The sequence below is a fragment of the Vidua macroura genome, chromosome 20 (assembly GCF_024509145.1).
Source record: "Vidua macroura isolate BioBank_ID:100142 chromosome 20, ASM2450914v1, whole genome shotgun sequence".
Taxonomy (NCBI): domain Eukaryota; kingdom Metazoa; phylum Chordata; class Aves; order Passeriformes; family Viduidae; genus Vidua; species Vidua macroura.
Genome location: NC_071590.1, coordinates 7,561,448 through 7,582,417, shown reverse-complemented (window position 1 = coordinate 7,582,417; position 20,970 = coordinate 7,561,448). Strand labels below are relative to the sequence as shown.

The 20,970-nt window shown below is 40.8% G+C and overlaps 1 protein-coding gene across 5 annotated transcripts in view; it reads right to left on the bottom strand.

Annotated features, from left to right (window-relative positions):
• EFCAB5 (EF-hand calcium binding domain 5) overlaps window positions 1-20,970 on the bottom strand; it is a 36,108-nt gene that overhangs the window by 14,882 nt on the left and 256 nt on the right. Inside the window, exons 2-9 of one of the 5 annotated variants that reach the window (XM_053995966.1) lie at window positions 20,141-20,215; window positions 17,625-17,710; window positions 17,226-17,525; window positions 13,482-14,057; window positions 9,401-9,557; window positions 9,065-9,128; window positions 7,241-7,311; window positions 3,594-3,749 (exon numbers count right to left, since the gene is read on the bottom strand). In XM_053995966.1, coding sequence (XP_053851941.1) covers window positions 3,594-3,749; window positions 7,241-7,311; window positions 9,065-9,128; window positions 9,401-9,557; window positions 13,482-14,047 — 1,014 coding nt within the window. In that variant the 5' untranslated portion in view covers window positions 14,048-14,057; window positions 17,226-17,525; window positions 17,625-17,710; window positions 20,141-20,215. Of the gene's footprint in view, window positions 1-3,593; window positions 3,750-7,240; window positions 7,312-9,064; window positions 9,129-9,400; window positions 9,558-13,481; window positions 14,058-16,664; window positions 16,737-17,225; window positions 17,526-17,624; window positions 17,711-20,140; window positions 20,216-20,970 lie in introns of those variants that run through there. The other 4 variants (XM_053995968.1, XM_053995969.1, XM_053995970.1 and 1 more) reach the window with 4 other exon arrangements.

Genomic DNA, 20,970 nt, shown 5'->3' with positions numbered 1-20,970 from the left:
ACACATCTCACCTACTGGTGAAGTTAATGCTGGAACTAAGTGAACACATCACATTTGCTGGTACTGCAGCACCTTCCTCTACAGGGAAGGGGTTTTGCCAGTTCTGCAGAAAGGACCAGAACTGAAATGTAAGAAGCCATCTGGTACAATTTTAGTGCTTCAGTATCTGGTAATTTAATTCCTGCTGGTAAAAAAAAATGCTGGAAGTCAGGGTTGAATTTCAGCTATGGGTGGGTTTGGAACAACAAATGTCATCACAGAATTCTGTCCCTAAACTTACAAGATGTAGGTCCTGATTCCCAGTATCTTCTGACATTAACATACAGATACCTTGCACACCCCTGTGCAAACATTTCTTCTTGTTATTTGTCTTTCAGTTGAATATATCAGATCATGCTCTGAACCATTTAGGTGATGCGCAGACACACAATGTTTTAAAGGTATTCCCAGATCACTGTGGAATATTTGGACCCTCCATTCAGTATTTCCATTACACACACTCAATTTTCCATTCAAATTTCCTCAGCTGTTACTCATCACAATCATCTACTGGTTTCCCTGAACTTTGCAGTACTAATGCATAATTTTACTTCATTAAAATGGGAATAGATTAATGGAGTACTATTAAAAAGAAAATAAGGATGTTGTTTTGGGATTTGCTTACCTTTTTGTCATATTAAAATAATATATTTGGAGGATTTAGATAACTCAAATTCTTGAAGAATTTTTTTTGTTCTTTGGATCCAAAAATTTTATTTTTATATAAAAATAGGTAAATATATAAAAATAGATTAAATAGCTGAAATTGTCAAATATTAATAGGGGGTTATTTACTTAGTTAAACATTCCCAATTTACACAGATTTGCCATTTTAGAAGGGGGTTCCTGTTATTTCAGGACACTTTTCCTTACAACTTACCCTGGGAGGAACACGTCACAGTACAGCCACCTATACAAGAGAGGAGCACTACAACAAGAAACCATTTCCAACTCCTCTCCCCAGCTGTGCTATTTTTCCCAGTTCCTAAATTTAGTAGAAAAGGTGACTTTTCTTTGCACTTGGTGTGTGACTAAGGAGGCTGATGACAGATTGCTGCCCACCTGCCCTTCATGCTGCACCTTGTGAGCAGGACAGGTACAGCCTCTCCCCTCCACAACAGAAAACCATCTGTGTTTGTACAGCTGCCCAAAACTCGGGGCAGCTTTAGTGCCCAGGGAGTTGAAACACGTTGACCTAATTTTTTTGTCACCTAGATATTGGCAGGTGATGATTCTCAGCTGTTTTCAGCAATGTTCTGTGACCTGTGAGTAATTCCTTTGGCAACACAGACTAAACCAGACTTGCCATTTAATCAGGGATAGGTCAGTGTTTAAACACTTGATTGTTTTTCTGGAAATGTGATGTGTGTATCCTGAACCCTACAATGAGCTTGTTAGTGAGCAAGAGGGAAGAACAGACGCTTAGAAAAGGTCATGAGAAAGAAAACTTTGTTGTTGCTGTATGGCAAGAAAGATAATCAGGAGTGTCTCAAACTACATTGGCTTGAAAACTAATCTCTGACTAAATTAAATTTCATTTTAAAACCCCTTGTTTAAAACATCCCTGGAAATTAATGAAGAGTTATAAAATAAACTGATACAAGTGAGCACAGGGACAATAAGCTAAAAATTCACAGAGCCATTGCCTTTTGGGGTAATATAGCAGTGATCCAGCTGTGTTCTGGGATTGTCTTGGGAAGTTTCTGCTGCAGTGGATAGTCCAGGCTGTCCTCCTGAGCTGCCATCCTTCTGGATGCATGCATTTGAAATCATAATAATGATCATGTGGATACCTTCTAATTTGACTATAATTTAAACACTGCTTTCTCAGCTCCCTAGCCCTAATTGCAGCTCATTGAGGCAGCCAGCCACACTCACCATGCAGACTGGAATAACTGCCTGCTACCAAACAAATGGAAATTAGGAACTGAAACAAGTGCTTTGCTGTGCTTTGCAGAATGGGCTCTACAGGTAATGGATCACATTCAAGTGGCAGAAGGCCTTGGGTTACTTTGCATTTTATCTCTCCTGTGGGTACAGTAGAACTTTACAAAAGAAACCAGGCCAAATTTAAAAGAGCTGCGTGGCCCACACGACACTTTAGTGAACTCAGTTTGCAGGGCAGGGCTACCTCGGAGCCTGGAAACCACAACTCTGTGCTCTGATCAGTTTTTTTTCGGCAGCAGTGGCGTCATTGCTGATAGCTGCTCACTCCTGTTGTGTTAGTATTTTTGGCTCTTTGCCTCTGAGATTCCACTGGGATTAGCAGCATGGAGATGGTGATTACTGCCACAGAAATAATAGGAAGAAAGTCACTTTAAAACATGAAAGGAAAGAAGGGATCCTTTGGAAATTCGTGGCAAAGACAGAACTCAGGTTTCTGTATCCTTGTAGCCAGGAGGATCCATCACAGCCCTTCTTAGCAGAGCCTTAGGAAAGTCAAATGTCTCCTAGCTGGGAAGCAGACACATTTCTTCCCTCATCCCTGAAACAGCAGCTTGCCTGCTATTCTCTAGAACACACTATTGGTGTTGAAATGAGCCCTGTAATTCCTTTCTCTTGGCGGTAATGACATTATTAGCATGACATTGTAGAGCACAGTTCACTCTGGGTAGGCTCTGCAAGCATAGCTGGAGGAGTGCTGGGTGGAATATAAAATTTTTGTAGGGGAGAAAACTAAGGTTAGGGCAAGTACTTGCTCTGTAGTAGCCAGCAACTGCCAAACTGAGGGTACTCATAACAAGTACCACACTTTTTGGATGAAGCCCAAGTTTTTAGCAATCGTTTATGCCATCAGTTCTTCAGTTCCTACTATTTACTGGTTTTCTAATGAGTCTAGCACTTTTTTGTTTGTTTTTTAATGGAGATGCAGGTGCATGGAGAGGATGATAGATAGAGTTTAAAGCTGCTGAAAACCAAATTATGGCTTTTGAGTTTCATTTCCAGCTCTGTAACTGACTTACTGTATTTTAATTTCCTGTCCATAAACTGTGGCTGAAGTTCACAGTACTGTTCTCAGAGAGGCTGTAAGGGTGGATTATTTTGCATTTTAAATTTTAACTATGAGATTTATTGACAGCAGCCCTTCAGATCTATAATGTAATGCAACATAATTAATGCAATATATGTAATTATTGAAGTAATGTGCACATTTGTTAAAGTCAATCTACATCAGATTAGCTTTGCTGAAATGTGGCTGAATAGATAAATTAGCACTCAAATATTCTGAACTGTGCTGTGGAAGCAGGTAATTTTTTAGAATTGAAGGCCATGGTTAATTTCTTCTCCAGAATCACCAAACTTCAGTCCCAAGTCATCAGTTTAGGTAATTCAGTTTCTAATAAGCCATCAATTAACAGGCTATTGGATGTTTCTTTGTCTTAGAATTATGAATTTGACAACAGTGCAGCAGCTTTTGTTCTCTAAAATACTGCTGAGTAAGCACAAAGAGAGGATCTAGAGTTGAGAAAAAGAAAAAGCAAGCAGTGACCCAGAGAAATACCAAACTGGGAGCATGCCCACATTGAAATTAGGCTGAGAGCTGCTCTGCCTACCTTTCCATAATCACAAGCTTGGAAGAGGTCAATAAAAATTTGCCTCCGCGCATCATGTTTTGTTGCTTCTTGGAAGTCCTCAGTACACTTATGGAGATATTCCATGATTTCCTGGAACTTGTCACTTGAAACATGTTCAGTGTAGGAAAGGATAAGCTATAGAGAGAAAGCAGCAGTGGACATGGTTATCTTTCTTCAAGCATTTTCACCTTTAGTTGAGCTCCTAAAAATCTATGGCATGCAATCAAATATTTAGGAATTTGTAATTTAATCTGCCAACACAACACAGACTTGGTCCCTACTTCATTATCCCCTTCAGAAGAAACAATATTCTCCAAAAAAGCATGGGACACTGCAGAAATGAATCCTGATCAGTTCCTTTCCTGATCCAGAGGTCACTTATCAAGCTCAAGCGGAGATGCTGGATCAGATCCCTCCTATGAAAAGCTGTGGATTAAGCTCTATTTTCCTGTGGACGATTTAAGTTCTCCATGGTTTTCTGCAGCATTTAGTATTCTTGACTTCACCCCCAAGGAGGCATTTTGAGCCATTACATTCTGCAGGAGTGACAGTCACTCAATTCTCAAATGCCACAAAAGGAGCATTGCCTACAATTTCAGTGTTTAGAGGAGCAGTTGAATACAATAAAAAAAAAAGGAAGATCCTTTTGAAAATGAGCCTGCTGTCACCCAAGTCATCTGACACTGGGAATACTACTGACTTGAGATTGATTTTATGTTCCAGCCTTGGAGACACCTTAACACTTTGGATTTATAGCCATGTGGCTTTTATGAGCAAAAGCAATATGGTTCTAAAAATGTGGTGTGCATGACATAAATAATAATGGCCATCAGAACAAACCACAATCCCAGAGCCTGGGCTGAATTATTACAGTAGGTTTCTGGAGCCAGCCACACTAACAGGGAGCCCATACAGTGAAAAGGAGGACTTTCCAAAGCACAGAATGTTTCCCATTACCCCATTTTGAGACTATGGGTACCTGACATAAGTGCTAAAATATCTTGGGCTTGTTGAAATGCCACACAGGCAATAACCAGCTGAAATATTAATATATGTTATTATTATTCATGTCTATATTTCATAATTTCCAAATATATGGGACAAGTGGAAAAGAGAGGAAGAGCAGAAAAAAAACAGTGGCCTGAGGGGTGGCTGGTAGGAAAGAAGAACTCCTAATGCAATGTGGGTTTTATCTTCATTTCAGCATAAAAAAATAATGTAGGTTGGAGAGAAGGTGGCACATCTGGGGCTATGGGTATCCACCAGCTTCTTGGGTTATTAGAACCCAGAGCCCTGTGACAGAGGAACCTTAAAGGTGATGCTGTTGGGATCAGGCAGGTTGGACAAGCAGTTTGTTATTCTGGATGTCACCTTGATGACACATCCAAAGGCTCCTGCACTAATACTGTGTCTAACAGCTTCACAGGACACTGTTTACAAGCACCATGTGGGCAGGAGGCACCATCACAGGCTTAAGCCTTTCTTAGCTGATGTGTAAATTACTGTACACATAATTAACATACATTAATTTGTTATTAACTGAGAGATTTTGACACCTCTCCAAAGAAAGCTGGCACGCCTCCTTCTTGCTACCCAGAGTCCTTGGTATAGTTTGTGACCACATTATCATCAAAAACAATGGAACTGTTCTTGTTCCTACTGATCTCACTGGAAATGGAGAAAGCCTCATGCAATCATGGAAAATAATCTCACCTTTAAAGCCTGATTCTAACCCTGCAAAGACAATGTAAGCATTTCCCTTGGTGTCAATAGCTTTGTGCCAGACTGCTGGGGGTTCTGTGTGTTAGAGCACAAAGCTTGTGAAATAAACCATTAAGGGCTGGTCTCTGGGATTTAAATGCTTTTCATATAAAAGACCCCACCAGGCTGTCACAAAGGATGTAAGAATACAACAGCCACTGTTCTGCATTTCTGAAAAAAAAAAAAAAAAAAAACAAAAACCCAAACCTGAAAAACAATGATGTGTGAGGTCTTTCTACTGAGTTTCTAACAGCCTTTAAGTAACCCAAAGCTGCACTAAATTCAAGGAAGGAAAAAAAAAAATTGCCTTTTAATTTTAAGGTCCATTAAAAGCAATGCTTTCCACATGGGAAAGGGCCGTGACCAGTGTGGAGGAAGATCATCTCTTTCTGGGTTTGGTGGATGATGGAAAGGGGTGAACAAAGGTAAATTGTAGCTGAGGATTAGAAGCAGCCCTGTCCTGATGATGGAACATTTCCCAAGGGAAGTGATGAAAGCCTCATCATTTGATTCAATTAAAACTGGACTGGAAAAAGAATCAGAGAATATGTTCTGAGAGAACATTCCTGGCAAATCAGACAGCCTGACAATCCATGTCTTTTGTGCTTCTGATCTCTGTTGTCATATCTTTAATTGAGTTAAAATAAAGAGTACACAAAGTATATTTTAAACAGTTTTCTAATGCTAATGGAGCATGAATTCATTCAGTGATTTTATATATGTACCATAGAGGTTATGGACTGATGCTTCATTGCAGTGACAAAAGCAATTCTCTGGGCTCTCATTATCCACAATAGTCTTCTTAATTAGATGCAATAATTCTGAGGTTAAATTCAGAAATATCTCATTTCATGCTTAAAAAAACCTTCAACAAGTTACCATAAAAATGCATCTCTGTGCAAAATACCAAACATGTGAGTCTCCTGAGAGGGAAGAAGGCACAAAAAATCACACATGGTTGCTTGGAATTAGTCTCTGCACAGCTGTTTTATACTCTGGTTTTAATTATTATAACAGCAGCCACTAGCACTGCTGCAAGGAGGGTCTGCCAGCCATTATTCCTATTCTAAACACCCCTTTTTACAGGTTTAATTACCCAGCCATAAAACCCACCTCTGTCACAGGTAGAAATTGCTGGCAAAGCCTTGGCTTGGACAGCTTTCAATAAATATAGCTTGGACCAATTTGGTTTTTTTCAGCTTGAGGAACAGCAGAGTAATGGGGTGAAACTTCCAACTACATTTATGATTTTGCTGAGTTAAAACCACACTTTTGATGTTTTCCAATGACAGCTTTTGAGTTTAAAACTACTTGGTTATGCTTCATGAATAATTATGAGACTTGTTGCAGTTTATTTATGGTTCAGACCAGTCATAGTTAGGGACAAATGCTTCTCGTCCCAGGTCTTCATGGTTTGGTTCATCCTGGTTAATGGAACTTAGTCAGAAATAACAATGCTGTGAGGATATTATTAATTACCCAGGCTAATGGTTGTAGTGGGACACCAAACCTCCTGTGAGCAGCCAATCAAAGTCTGAACTGACAAGTGATTCAAGGCTTTGACATTTTAGAAAGGGATGGGGAGGGGTGTCCTAAAAACCACTGCTCCAGGAGAAACTTCCCAAAGAGCAGCAAGGCTGCAGCTCTGAGGAAAGCAAAACAGTTCCTTCCAGCTGGCCAGAAGGGAAGTGTAGTGAGAGCAGAGGATGGAGATAGAATGTGAAATGTCCAGATACAGCCAGTTTCCTGGGATGCTGGAGAAGGGAAGCCCTTCATGTACTCCTCTGGGCCGTCCCCAAGGAAATTGCTGACACTTTGTGATAAAGGCCACATTCTGAACCAAATGCTCTTATTTAATTTCTCACCTTTGTGAACTCATCTAGGTATACTGTTTTTTCCAATGTGTTTATGATTTTCAGCTTCCTGTCATGGGTTGCTGGTAAAAAAATGAAGGGATATTGGTTTAGAAAGCAACAGTTGTGATTTTGCATATTGTACACATATTTTTGCACAATGTGCTGTTGCATTAACTTTCTTCTCATGTTGGATGACATTTATTTGAGGTTATCACATAGTAGCTGAAGCATCTGACTGTACAGAGACCATCTAAATCTGCTTGCATTTCTCTTGCTGAGAATCTCCATTTAGCTATTCAGAACTGTAGAGTCATATTTATTCTTGACATAAGTTGGTGCAAATTGCGATGATTTTAACAGTACTTACAACTAATTATGTGAGGGAGGAAATGATTTTTGATTTAACAAATAGATAAAACTGTCTTAGAACTCTGGAGACATGGATTCTGCTTTGCAAGAGAAGAATCTGAAAATCATAGTAATTTTCTCAAGAATATGGGAATATTTTTACTGACAATCATATTCAAAAGTATGTTTTGGTCAGCTTCTGGGTTGCTATAATGGAACTGAGAAGAGACATCAAACATCTATATAGGTTTCTGAATGAGTTCTTTGAGAACAGACATGGTATTTCTGTTAGCATTATTTTTCTGTTCTTTCTTCTAAATACATCAGGAGTAATGAGAAAATGCATCATAGCATGCATTTCTTTCTTGTTGGTTAATATGTTCCTAAACTGTATATTATCTTTATTGAAGTATAAAACAGAGTGTAATGTTCTGTTAATGTACATTGAATACTATTAAGTGAAATAAATTAAGAAATTGAGCCTATTAGGGAAATAGTACAGAGAGCACCCCCAGCAGCTGGAGAGCAAATATCTGAGCAGGAAATTCCTTCACAGCCTCATGTCCCAGGGTCTGTTTGCACTGGGGAACCACAGCCCCACAGCAGGAGCACAGGGGCTGTGTTTGGCAGTCACACAACATCCTACCAATAGTGGATGATTACTCAGAGGAACAATTCTGTAATACAGACAGGGCTGACCAAGGACGAGCTCCAGGCAGAGGTGACTCCAGCAGCAACAGAAACACTCTGGAGTGTCCTGTTTATCATCCCAAATCAGCAAAGACACATTTGTTATCACTGATGATCATTACAGGCCTGGCAGCAGACTCCTGTTGCCACGTCAGTATTCCTGGTTCTATTAAATTACCATCATCTGGGGAGGTCAAGTGTGAGCTACATAAAGTGGACAGGAATTATGGAAATCTTTCTGAGCTGAGTGCTCTGGTACAGAGGCCTGGGCTGTGTGTCACTGGATGCCAGGGATTAGCCAAGGGAATGGCTTGATGAGATGAGCTATTGGGTGGAGCATTAGGTAAACCTCAGCAATTCCCCTGAAACCATAACAGGTAACAACACTATCAGACTTTGTTGATCTCATCTTTGTTCCATATCTCCCAGTATGCCAGTATTTCCAAGACCTCCCATGAGACAAACTCAAAAAGGAGGAGGTTGGTACAGTGATTCTTAAAAATAGCAGTAAGCACATGGCAATGTCTGGCTAATAAGGGATGTAAGTGGAAAAGGTCTGCATTTGGTCTTTCTATCTCCCCGAAAGACTTTTTAAACATTTTTCCATACTTTTCAAGATCATATGAATGAATTACATGGAGGTTCAGTCTCTTTCCAATCTATTTCAAGATATCCTAGTGCAACTACCCTTAGATATTCTTTCTCTGTTTTCAAATCCATTTGCTGTTTGCTCACAGTTCACATCAGAATTCAGATCACAGCAATAAAACTAAGGAAGACACATTAAAAACTTGCCTTTTCTTATATCTTCAGGAATAGAATCAGTGACATCTGGAAAAAACCTCATGGCACTCTGAACCTAAAAATCAAGGTAACAGTCAAAGGCCTGTGTCACACAAACAACAGTAGACTGTTACTAAAATAAATCACCCAGAATAATCAGACATATGGGCCCATCATGGGTTTTACACATAGGTAAGATTTGTGAACAATGCCCTGTCCCCTGATCCTGTGGTGGCAGAGCCATCACCCATGCTGTGTCCCATGCTGCCATGCCAGGGCACGTGGCACTAGCACAAATGTCCTTTTCATCCTGTCTGCAACAACCACAGCAGGATCTCCCCCAGTTACCAGTGCTGCTGGGATTCTGTCATGGCCATCCACTGTCCACTCCTTGAACAGAGCTGCCAACACCTCCTTTCTCCTCGCTGTCTCCTCAGTCTTCTGCCTTTCCATCTCCTCCCTTTCCTCATGTTTGTTCTTTGCCTCAGCCTTCATCTGGGCTAGCCTGTAGGACATGGGAACATGGATTAGAAAGAGACCATCATAGGCATACTTAAGATTGATTAAGCCTACCCTAAAGAACAAAACAAAAGGAAGCAACTCTTCACTGAAATTCCTGTCTATGTGGAAGACATTTAATGGAAAATCATCTGTACAGCTCTCCTAGTTTTGTGTCATTTCAACAGTGACACATTTTTACCTTCACATTTATAATGACATTCATCATTTATTGTGTAGATGTCCTTCAATTTCCTTTCAATTCTAGCAGGGAGACAGGTGCATAATTTTGCTACAGTTGATTTACCAACAAAATTGCATCAGTCTTCATTGTCTCCAAACCCAAGTACCTTTTCACACATGCACTTCACTGGCAAAGAACAATGTTCAATGAAATTTGTGAAGCAGCCTCACACAATAGAGCCCTCACTGCCTTTGGACAGGGATAATACCTTAGCCTCTCCATCATTTTGAACACGTAGAGTTTGCAGATTTGGACTGCCAGTCAGCTCCCTTTCTTCCTGCTTTTTTTTTTTTTTTTTTTCTCTGCTTCTCTAAACACCCAGACATGTTTTTCACAATCCTCCATTTCACACAACAAAAGAAGTGAATAAAATTGATCTTGAACTCATCTACTTTGATTTTGACTTTGTTAATTTATGAAATGGGGAGAAAACTCTTTAGGAAAGTCAAAATGCTTAAAGCCAAATGATCAGTTCATATGGAGAGAACAGCTCCTGTTCATGGAGGCTCCTGGAATCTCTCTGCACTGAGGCAGCTGCTCATCTTCGTGGCCTTCACACCCTCTGCAGCTGCTCAGAGAAAGGGGAATTCCTCCTCTTTTGTACCTGAGAACTCCAAAAACTATATTTTAGCTTTTTAGCTAACAATTCCTGCTCCCTTCTTCCCCCTGTGTTTCACATGCTGTGAAATGGGCTGATCCTGTCCCTGCCCTTTTCCGGGGCAGTTCCTCCGGGGTCATCCTACAAATTATAACCCATCAATATTTTCTTTAATGAACAGAAAGACCTGTTTTACATGTCACAGCAATACACTTTGATCAGTCAGTTTTGTCACAAGGTCCTTGGTCTTCATGGCCATTTATCACAGAGGTTTCTTAATGAATCATTTGGTTCCTCAGTCGATGGTGGGCATTGCACAAGTGCTGCTGAGGCAGCTCAGCCTTGGGCACTTTGATAGCAGGGGGAGGGTAAAATATTTTCCCATCTTCTGACTCCTTCCCAGAGCTGGAGAAGAGAAGGAATGCAGCAGGTGGACAAACAGATTTTTCTCCAATGTATGCTGCAGCAGAAAGAGAAAACCAGACCATTTGTAGAGGTGGCTCCTCCTCTGGAGCTGTCTACAAACTGGAAGCAGAGCCTGGGCTGTGCTCAGAGCTGCCAAGGTGCTCTGGTGATTAATTTGGGTAGTGTCCAGCACAAGTTACATTCTGTGCTGCGCCTGCACGGGGCTGCAGTTTTGCATTCATTTCTAGGGTCCTAAAACTGGGCAGCTGCATCCTCTGCCTGGTGTCCCTCAGACAACAATGACAAATCAGGGGTAACAGTACCAGGCACCACCCATTGCAAAGTGAGCTCGTTTTGGATCAGGCATTTCCAGAAAAGATGAAATGGCAGCGAGGTGACTTCTCCCTGCAGAACCAAACATGTTTCCTCAGGAAGAGAGCTGCCTGCCTCCCACACAGGGATGAGTGACTCAGCCTGAAGGACTCCCATCCCTGGACAAAGGCTCTGTTTCAGGTATCAGTCCATGTGCATAAGGAATTTCTCCCATCTGTTCTCCTTCCTGCCTTGACTCCCAGTCAGGTGGCAGTTAAGGAGAAACTGGAGGAGGTCCAAGAGAGCTCACTGAGGATAGAAAAGTGTTAGATGGGAACCTGTGATGAATCCTGCCTTGCCTGAAGATAATGCCAAGGCTCCCAGGACCTTCATTTGGGCCAGAATTTCATTCCTCACCTTTCTGGTGCTTATGTGAGAGGTGTTAAGCACAGACTGGCATTGCTCTTATAACAATTCTGGCCTGTTTGAAATCCAGTGACTCACATGAGGAGTCTCACTGCTGTGTGGTGTTGTCAAAATTCTGTGTTGCTGTGATTTAAGAATCCCATGCAAATCCCACAATACAGTCATCACAAATATGTAAATCCTGAGCTGCTGTGAATGCAAATCTCATGATACTACTACCAGTGGATATGCAAAACCCGCTACAGCCATGATTACAGAACCCCCCTGGCAATGCTGTCTATGGAGATATTTATTTCTGTAAGCCTTGATAGTCACTTCTTTTGACTCAGCTCTGAGAGCTACAAATGGAGAACCTGTCTCCAAATGTAAAGATGGGCTTAACAGCCAATGTCAAGATAACAGGTCATGGGTAGCCAACACTTTGTATTCATCAGGAAAATCTGTCCTCTGATTCACAATGAAAGCCAAGAGTATTTTAGGAGGGGAAAATAAGCCCATAAAACAGAACCAAACAAAAGCCCAATCCAAAACCCCAGGAAATTTTATGTATTTTAGTTCAATCACTTTTTCAAAATAAAACTGAGATATGGTCCTGTATCCAGGTGTCCCTCTGTGAAGCAACAGGAATGATAAAACTGTTCCCAAAGCAAAGGTGTGGCAAGGCTGACATCCTAAACATCCCCCCAGAACAGCCTGTGCCTGAGTGAAAACTGAAAGACATATTTCTCCAGCTCATTTGTTTCAGTGGACCAACATTTAAAAATAGAAAATGAAACTGAAATTCTTTTATTAGTGACTGAATGAAATTCACTTCTCACACTGCTTTGTTGTATTCACATCAGGCAGGTTCCTACAAACTGCAGCAGTATGTTTAATGGAAATGTGCAGACAGAAGCTCAGATACAGACTTAACATATCCTTTTAAGCATTATAATACTGGGAACTTCAATTATCTTCATTTAGGGTTTTTGCATAAGACATGTCAACATTTTACTTCCCTAATTCCTGACACTGAAACCAATTTTCAAGGTGTATGCACTATTTATGCAAATAGAGAGCCATTCAAACAGAAGTCATTATTCTATAAACACAGATAGAGAATAAAGTGATCTAGGAGTGAATGAGTAATTTTGACATTAATCACAATCACCTCTGGATCATCTATGAACTGAAAAGTTCACATCTATAATTTCCTGAATAGAGCAATGAAAATAAAGTATTATTGTTCACCTAATGCTCTCTCATTTTAACCTTAGTATTTTGTAAGGTGCCATGGAACCCCGTTCCAACATTCATTAACTATTATACTAAAGCAAACAGCCCAGAAATAAGCAACAGAACAAAATACAAAATAGTTTCTACTTTAAAAGGAAAAATATAATATTTTTATAATAAATAAAATAATAAATATTTTGTATTTTACTATTTTATAATAAATAAAAATCCCAGAAGGAGTTTCTACAGGAAACATGCCAGGACAAAGTTTTTGGCTTGGTCAAGAGAAATCATACTGAAGGAGGAAAAAAAGGTCATGTTCTTATTAAGTTTGGAAGACTAGAGAAGAAACTATCTGAAGAGTCTCCAGACCTTTGATACTAACACCTGTCCCAAAGAGATGCTGTCACTAAGCTAGACCAGTTTGGAAGCAGTTTGCATTGCTCATGTGTAATTGAGATAGAGTCTAAAGAGGAATTACATCCTTGTGAAGGGCAGAATATTGCCTTAAACAGGAATAGCTAGCATTTCATTTTGTGTGCCATGTTCTAGTATTTGTCCTGCTTCTCAAGTTTTTATGAGATAAATACCATCCCTGGCACTGCACTCCACAAGGTGTGTTTTCCTCAAGGTTCTGCCAGCCAGGCTGCAGAGACACCATTCTTTTTGTAAACCAGAGACCCAGACACCAGCTCTGGCCTTGTGACCAGCCACACTGTCAGTGCTCTCACCTCTGTGATGCTGTACCTTGCCTCAAAGATTTGAGCTCCTCCGAGACCACCTTCATTTCTCTCAGGTATGGGCCTGGTTTTCTAGGAACACTGTACTGAGGGTTATGCCTCATCAGGTATTCTCCAAGATAATTAATGGGCTTAAATCTGGTTGGTTCTTGGTCTGATACAAGCACATGGTTTCTTTCCACTGCCATTAACAAATTTTCTGCTCCTGGGATTAATGTAGGGAGGAGGTTGTCGAGCAAATAGATGCGAGTATCGAGTGTCTCCTTCTCCTCATTGTACCACTCTCTGGCCAGCCAGTCCCCAGGTTCTCTCCTCCTCTCCTTTGCTTCTTCTGCCTTTTGTGCTTGAACCAACCTCATCTTTGTCTCCTGCAGACTCAGACACCTTTGTTGTACCTTTTCATGAAAACACTCTTTCCATGAAGAGTAATTACTAGGACATGGCAGTTCATCACCCCCCTGACTGCTTTCCATCTCTGCTGCAGTCCTATCCTTATGTCCAAGTTCAGGATCTTGTACATCTGCAGATTGGGCTGATTCTTCTGGCTGAGCAGCCATACCTCAATCACTGTGACACAGAGAAAAGGAGCTGTTATATAATGCCAAAAGATGCAGCAGTGCCCTAACAGGTGACACAAGAATAGAGCCTATTGTTAGGCATTAAATAATATTTTCCTATGTTCCTTTTTTATTCTGTTACTGCTTCTTTGTACTCTTAAATAAATACAGACCCTTTACTTCAAAGATCAGTAAATGATTTATAAAGATTAATTATGTATCACAACAGCCCTTGGAGACAGAGCAACTAAATTAATGTGTTCCTTTCTTAGGGCAGAAGAAACTGAGACACAAAAGGGGAATGATTAATTCCAGGTCACTTAGAGACTCAGAAACCAAGCAGTGAACAGTGCTTGGAACTTGTCCCCCCAGTTCCAGCCAGTGGAATCCTCTTACCCCCAGCACATAATTTCTGTTTAGGTCCATTCCCTGCCTCCAGGAAATCCAGTGGATATGAGACAAAGGAAGCAAGTAATGGAAAATTCCAGATACCCAGGAGCAAGATTCCTCTACATGCTTCCTCCGCTTCAGCTTTTCTGAAGCTGTGAAGAACAGTGAGGAAGCTTGTCCCACAGCTACTTAATTTCAACTGTGGCAACTATTTTTTGCTCTGGACATTTTGTTAAGGTAACAAGGACACAGGTGCATGGGTCAGCAGAATTTCTACAGAAAGGAGAAACCTATACCATTAATTCTGTGATTAAGTTGTTCACAAGCATTTTATGTTGTAGGTCACTCTGTAAAAGAATAATCCCTTTACAATTTCAAGAACTTCACTGCTTAAAATCTTCATTCTGTGAAATATCAGGAAGAAACTGAGCTGCTCACAAGGCATAATTTGAAAAATGTTCCTATATATCTCCATGCACAACTGTCTGCATCTGGAATGGTATTAACAGACACAGAATGGAGCAGAAGACTGGCTACCACTTAATTCAAAGCATGAAAAATCAGCAGCATGCTGGAAATCCCCCAGCTCAGTGTTAAACAACAGCAAGGGAAGGGTGATATTAAAAAATAATCTAACACAGTTCCAAATTAGAGATGAAACTACACCCTGAACTTGTTGCCACTCTACTCTCTTCAAGCTTTTATTTAAAAGGGCTTTCCACTGAGGCCTTTCAGTATCCATAGCAATAGCACTGCTTTTGATATGCATTGCTCTTCCTATTTAAGCATTTGTAGCTGTTCTGAAGCAGTTCAGCCTTCCAGGAAATGCATAGATGTGATCTACAGCCCTCCTGGCACACAAATTTAATTATGACTATGTTGACCTTCTGGTTCATTAACACTATTGGAGTACAAATACTGCCTGGATGGGTGGGATGCATCACAGCGTTAATTTTCTAGGTTTGTTTTCTCAATGGGCTTGTTGGCAGCTTCTAGTAAATTTTTTCCAAACATGCATTCCTGCTGGGAATGGGATGGCTCAAGCTGCCTACCTGACCCACAGAGAGGGTTTTAGGTTGGTGGTTGGTTTTGCCACCAAAGCACATGAGCTGGAAAGGAGTCTGGATTTACAGTGGTAGAAAGGGAAACCTGTCCACCCTGTGGAATTGTTCCTTGCTTAGGTGAGTTCCTTTCAACAAGCTGTAAAACCAGACTCCTTGGTTCAAAGCAGGGTGTTAACCAAATGTTCTGGTCACATTCCAAATCAGCTGGTTTTGTTATGCCAAAATAAACTGTTCTTGTAGTTTCAAATACTTATGTTATTTCTTAAACATCCTTTATTAAACCCTCTGCAGTTTCTGTGCAATGTTAAAGTGACAACTGCACTCTGCTTTATGAGGTGGCTGATTCTGAAAGATGATGAGTATGTTTTCTACACTGTTCTCAACCTTTTGTTAGGATGGTTTTGAGGATTAGTAAATGTTTATAAAGGATCTCCATGTCTCTGACCAAAACAAAACACAAAACAACCCAGTGTGACTTGTTCTGTCTCAATTCCATGGCATCCACATAACTCCAGGAATGGAAGCAGAGCATGAAGAACTGTGCCCAGTGCTTTAATGCAGTACAGATTAAGAAGACTAAGAAGGTATGGAAGAACAAACAAACAAACCAACCAACCAAACAAAACCCCAACAAACAAACAAACCAAACAAAAACAACAACAACAACAACAACAACAACAACAACAACAACAAAAAAAAAAAAAAAAAAAAAAGGAATGCTACAATCAGGACATGAAACTTGGGATTTGTGAAGGATTACAGAGACACACAATGGATAAGACTCCATTGGCTCATAACCTTCAGTGATTTTCATTAGTTAAGAAGTTGGCCCATAAAGAAGAATTTCTCCACTGAGGGTGGTCAGGCATTGGAAGGGATGGAGCCACCATCCCTGGAAGTGTTCAAGAAACAACTGGATGTGGCACTCAGTGCCATGGTCACATTGACAACGTGGTGTTTGATCAAATGTTGGATTCAGTGATCTTGGAGGTCTTTTCCAAACTTAATGATTCTACAAGTCTATGATTTTACAGTAATATTGAGAGCTCTCAGGGCCTATGGCATTCCCAAATGGAGCCCAAATAACAGCAAGCATGGAGCACAGAGGCAAGCTCCAGAAACACCCAGGAAATTTGAAGTGTGATATAAAGTTTCCTGTAAACCTTTGTTCAAGCTGAAGGCAAGATAAGCTTTCCATTATTTAGTAGGATGCCACTTCCCTGGCTCCTTTTCTGTAAGAAAAATATTCTTGCTGGAATCCCTGCAGGTACAAAGAGATTATCTCAGTGTTTTCTGTAGAAAACCCAAATGTGCTCATAAACAATGTTCTTATGGTTTCATTGTTATTCTGTTAGAGAATTTTGATGGGTGGGATAAAGCCAGGAACTACTAAAGTTTGTTTAGGTAAATATTTTCTAGGTGTTTGAGTTATAAAAGTCCTTTCAAAAACAAAGTTCAATCTCTTTGACATTCTATTCCTCAGAAATAATTTTGCCTTTCCCCCATGCTCTTTCATAGAGCATATTTGCTCTATGAATATGCTCTATGCTCTATGAATATGCTCTATGCTCTATTTGCTCTATGAATATGCTCTTTCATAGAGCATATTTATCTCATCACAAAAAGCTCAATACCCTTTTCATACATGATCTTTTCAATACAACGAAAATTTAAAAACATTTTCTCATTTGCTTTCTGAAGCTTTGAAGAACTGTTTTTCTTACCTCTGGAGCAGGTATCAAAATAGATCTTATTCCTCTTGCATTCAAAGTGGCTTTGCAAATCAACAGGGATTTAATATATGCCCATCAACCATTAAAAATCTTGAAGTGAATTAGGGATTTCTCAGACCTGCAGTGGAGCTGGGCTCTGAGTTTTACTCCTCTGTGTGTTTGCAGTTGCTAAGCAATAATCCCAAAGGTTGCTATGTCTTTCCACATTCAAAATTGCTGTAGGTTGTCTTTTGGCTTTGGCACAGCCCAACAGACTCTTCTGCACTGAACTTAGAACATTGCATCACATGACTGAAAATAAAAAAAAAAAAATCAAGAAAGAACTATGAATAGTAACAGAGAACATTATGGGCACAAATAGAGAATCCACAGGTGCCAGTAACAGGTTACCTTCAGATTCAAGGTTCACAAAATCCAGAACTGTCTCAAGTCCATTACCAGCTGAAGGGAGGACTGTGTTAACCAGATGTGAGGATCTCAGACATAAAAAGAAATTAATTACAAACTCAATTTAAACATTTTCATGCTTGCTTTCTTGTGTTGCTTTGAAGCAGCCTTGCAGGAAAGGCACACAAGCATTAACGAGGGGGAGAGCACAGTGCCATTTTGTCAGACTGCTTTTAAACCTGAATCTAAAGGAATTTGATTAATCCCCTTTCATAATCTCTCCTATATTCTTTGAAGAATAATATGACAGGGAAAGGAGAAGGCAAAAGACAAACACATCTACAACAGGCATTCTCCACTCATTTACACAAATGTAAATCAGGTGCCTGTTCAGCAATTCCCTTGGGTTAGGCAGGACTTCCAACTGAGAAACTTATGGCAATTTCTGCCAGGAAATGAGCTTTATCTAATGCTGCTTCTTTCTTTGTATTTTATACTGGAGGTGGCAAAATCTTTGGATTGCCTACCTGCAAGAAAACTGAACTAACTGTGACTTTATCTATGGTTTTTGTCATTGGAACAGCTGCAAGGTGCCCTGCCCTCTATTAGTCTCCATTTCATGGGATAGCCTGTAAGAAACCTTGAAATAGAGGAGGTCAACTTTCATGTGAAAAATACACTGTAATAAATTATCATTTCTTTGCTATTTATTTGGAGAAACGTATCAGAAGGAAATATGCTCATTGCAGTGCATTTCCAAGATGTGTTGAAGTCTAGCATCAATTATGTTAACAAAATGAAGCAGAAAATTAGTGCTCAGGAGTAATTTAAAATGAGGATTTAAACTGGATTGTGCACTTTTTCCTCAAAGCAGTTTGCACATGATTAATTCCTGTTATCTCTTCTCCCAGGTGGGCTTGGTTTTTCCCCTTTGCAATTCAGAATTCTGTTGCTATTATGATTAACTTACAAAACTTCTGGAGAATGAAACATAAATTTTAAAATAAAAAAAAAAAAATTGAATTGTTTTCAACCCCCAAACAAGAATATACAGCTATAACTTAGAAGGATGGATCAAACCAGCTCTATTTTTATTTTTCTGGAAGTGGAATCCCGTGGGTTAAACAAACCTGTAATTGTACCCTATCTAACTTGGCTGTTATCCCTTAATGTTTTTGCTAAGCAAAGTGTATCCTTTTATTATGCCACCAAATACTTGCACTGTTGACAAAATAATGAGCTGAATATGTCATCACAGATGTTTTGCTGGAATTGCCTCTTCTATCTTTTTTTTTTTTTGTTTTTCTCTGTAAGATACATTTTGGGAGTTTTCTGTTGTCTTTTGCAGCTGATGCCAAGATTATGCAATAAAAGCCCTAACATGTAGTAATAATAAGTTGTGTTAGCCAGGGAAATGTTTGCAGTGTATTAAATAGTCAGTTTTGGAAATGTGTACAAAACCAGCTCATGTACAGCTCAACTTCTTTGAAATGCTACTCTGGGCTGAAGCAGCAGGTGCTGACCACAGTGCTGCCAGCACAGGAAAGAAGAAGGCCACAAGCTTCCAGTCTGTTTTTTGTACCAACCCTGATGCTGTGACCACAGCCTGCCCTCTAATTGCTCTTTTCAATCCAAATACATCTGCCTTATAGCATCCTCCTCCACATTTAAATTCTGCTGCTAAAAAAAAAAAAAAAAAAACCAACTTTGTACATGCAAATTACACCTTCCTAGAGGCTGGAGAACTGTCACAATTTGTGGTTGTTGTAGCTAATAACTGATATGTTGGACTTTTAGTGAACTGTAGATAGCAACTCCATTGTTTACCTGTGGTAAATATTTTTTTAAAGTGTTTGCTGTTCAAATACCTGGAAGATCTACAGGGTATATGAAAATTACACAAAAGTCTACTTTGGAACCTGGTTTAAATAATAATTTCTTGATAGTAATCCCTGCATGACTTGATCAAAATCCAGAATGAAACACCAGTCTCAGGTGAGGGAACTGCTACAATACTCTGGGAACTTTAGTCTTCTATCAATCCTCTCTAGCAATGCAGACATATCTGAACATGAGCTATGGGCCTGAAAGCAGCCCTATATTTGCACGTTCAAGACCCTGGCTTGCTGTGCAGCCCACTCTAAACTCGGTTTAGTAGAGTTTAGGAAGCCTGTCCTTCATCCTCACCCGTCCACCAGGAGGCAAAATGCTCCATTAGCAAGCCTGACTTCTCCATTGCAGCCGAGCCCAGCTACAGGAGCCTCCCTGATCATTATTTGAACTGGGGAATAACCTAAAGAGAGACCACTTGGCTTCTCCAGTTCTTAAATTTACAGGGGAAAAGTGCTGTCAGCCCGAGGAACAGATCGAAGGAGCTTCAGCCATGTGCTTAAATGGAATCTGTGGGTTGATACATACTCCTGACAGAAAGTTTGCTCTGTTTAATGTTTAGAACAGTTTCTGGTTATCATATGTAATGTTATCATTTGATGCCCAAGACAATTCTTGATCCCAGTCACCTCCTTCCCATGAATTTTGTAGATTCTTGATCCAAATTACCTCCTTCTGATGAATTCAGTGGCACCAGGCTGAAACTGCAAAGCAAATGAAGCTTAATAGCTCTTGACCCTTTGTTTCAGACCCCCGAACGCCCAACAGTTCTGCATCTGGGAATGTCTGAATGCCTAAAATGTAATCACTTGACTCGGTTTTTGGTGTTTGGGCATGTGCATTGATGTATGAAGGGGTGTTACATGCTGCTTTCATTATGGAGTTACTATAGCTGCCTAATCCAAGGAAAAGCTCCGTTATGTGACCATTAATGCAAATTTTCACCAGGGGCTGCCATACCCACCATCACGGCTCCCAGTGGGATGGGATTCCACAAACCATCACCAGCCAGGAGGCACACTGAGGGTGCCCTGCTGACATAAATTAATAAAAGCCACTTATTAGGCTGAGGGACCTGGGGGGCGACACCGAAACCCCTTCAGCAACCGCGGGGAGAATGCCGGGGCACTACAGGTCCCTCAGGGATAGGGTGGGGATGCCGAGACCCTCCTGCCCATCGCAGCCCCCTCAGGGATTGGGGTGAGGATGTCGAGGCTCCCCAGGCCATCGCAGCCCTCTCACGGACCGGGGTGAGGATGTCGAGGCCCCCCAGGCCATCGCCGCCCCCTCAGGCACCGGGACTGGGAGCGCCGGGACCTCTCAGGAGCCGCCGGCGCCGCGGGGGTTAACGCGGCGCGGCCGCCAGGGGGCGGCGCCGCGCGCGCGCTGACAGCCGGCGCGTGCGCGCTGGCGCCTCATTGTGCCCGGCCGGCCCGGCCCCGCCGCGCCTCAGTCGGCG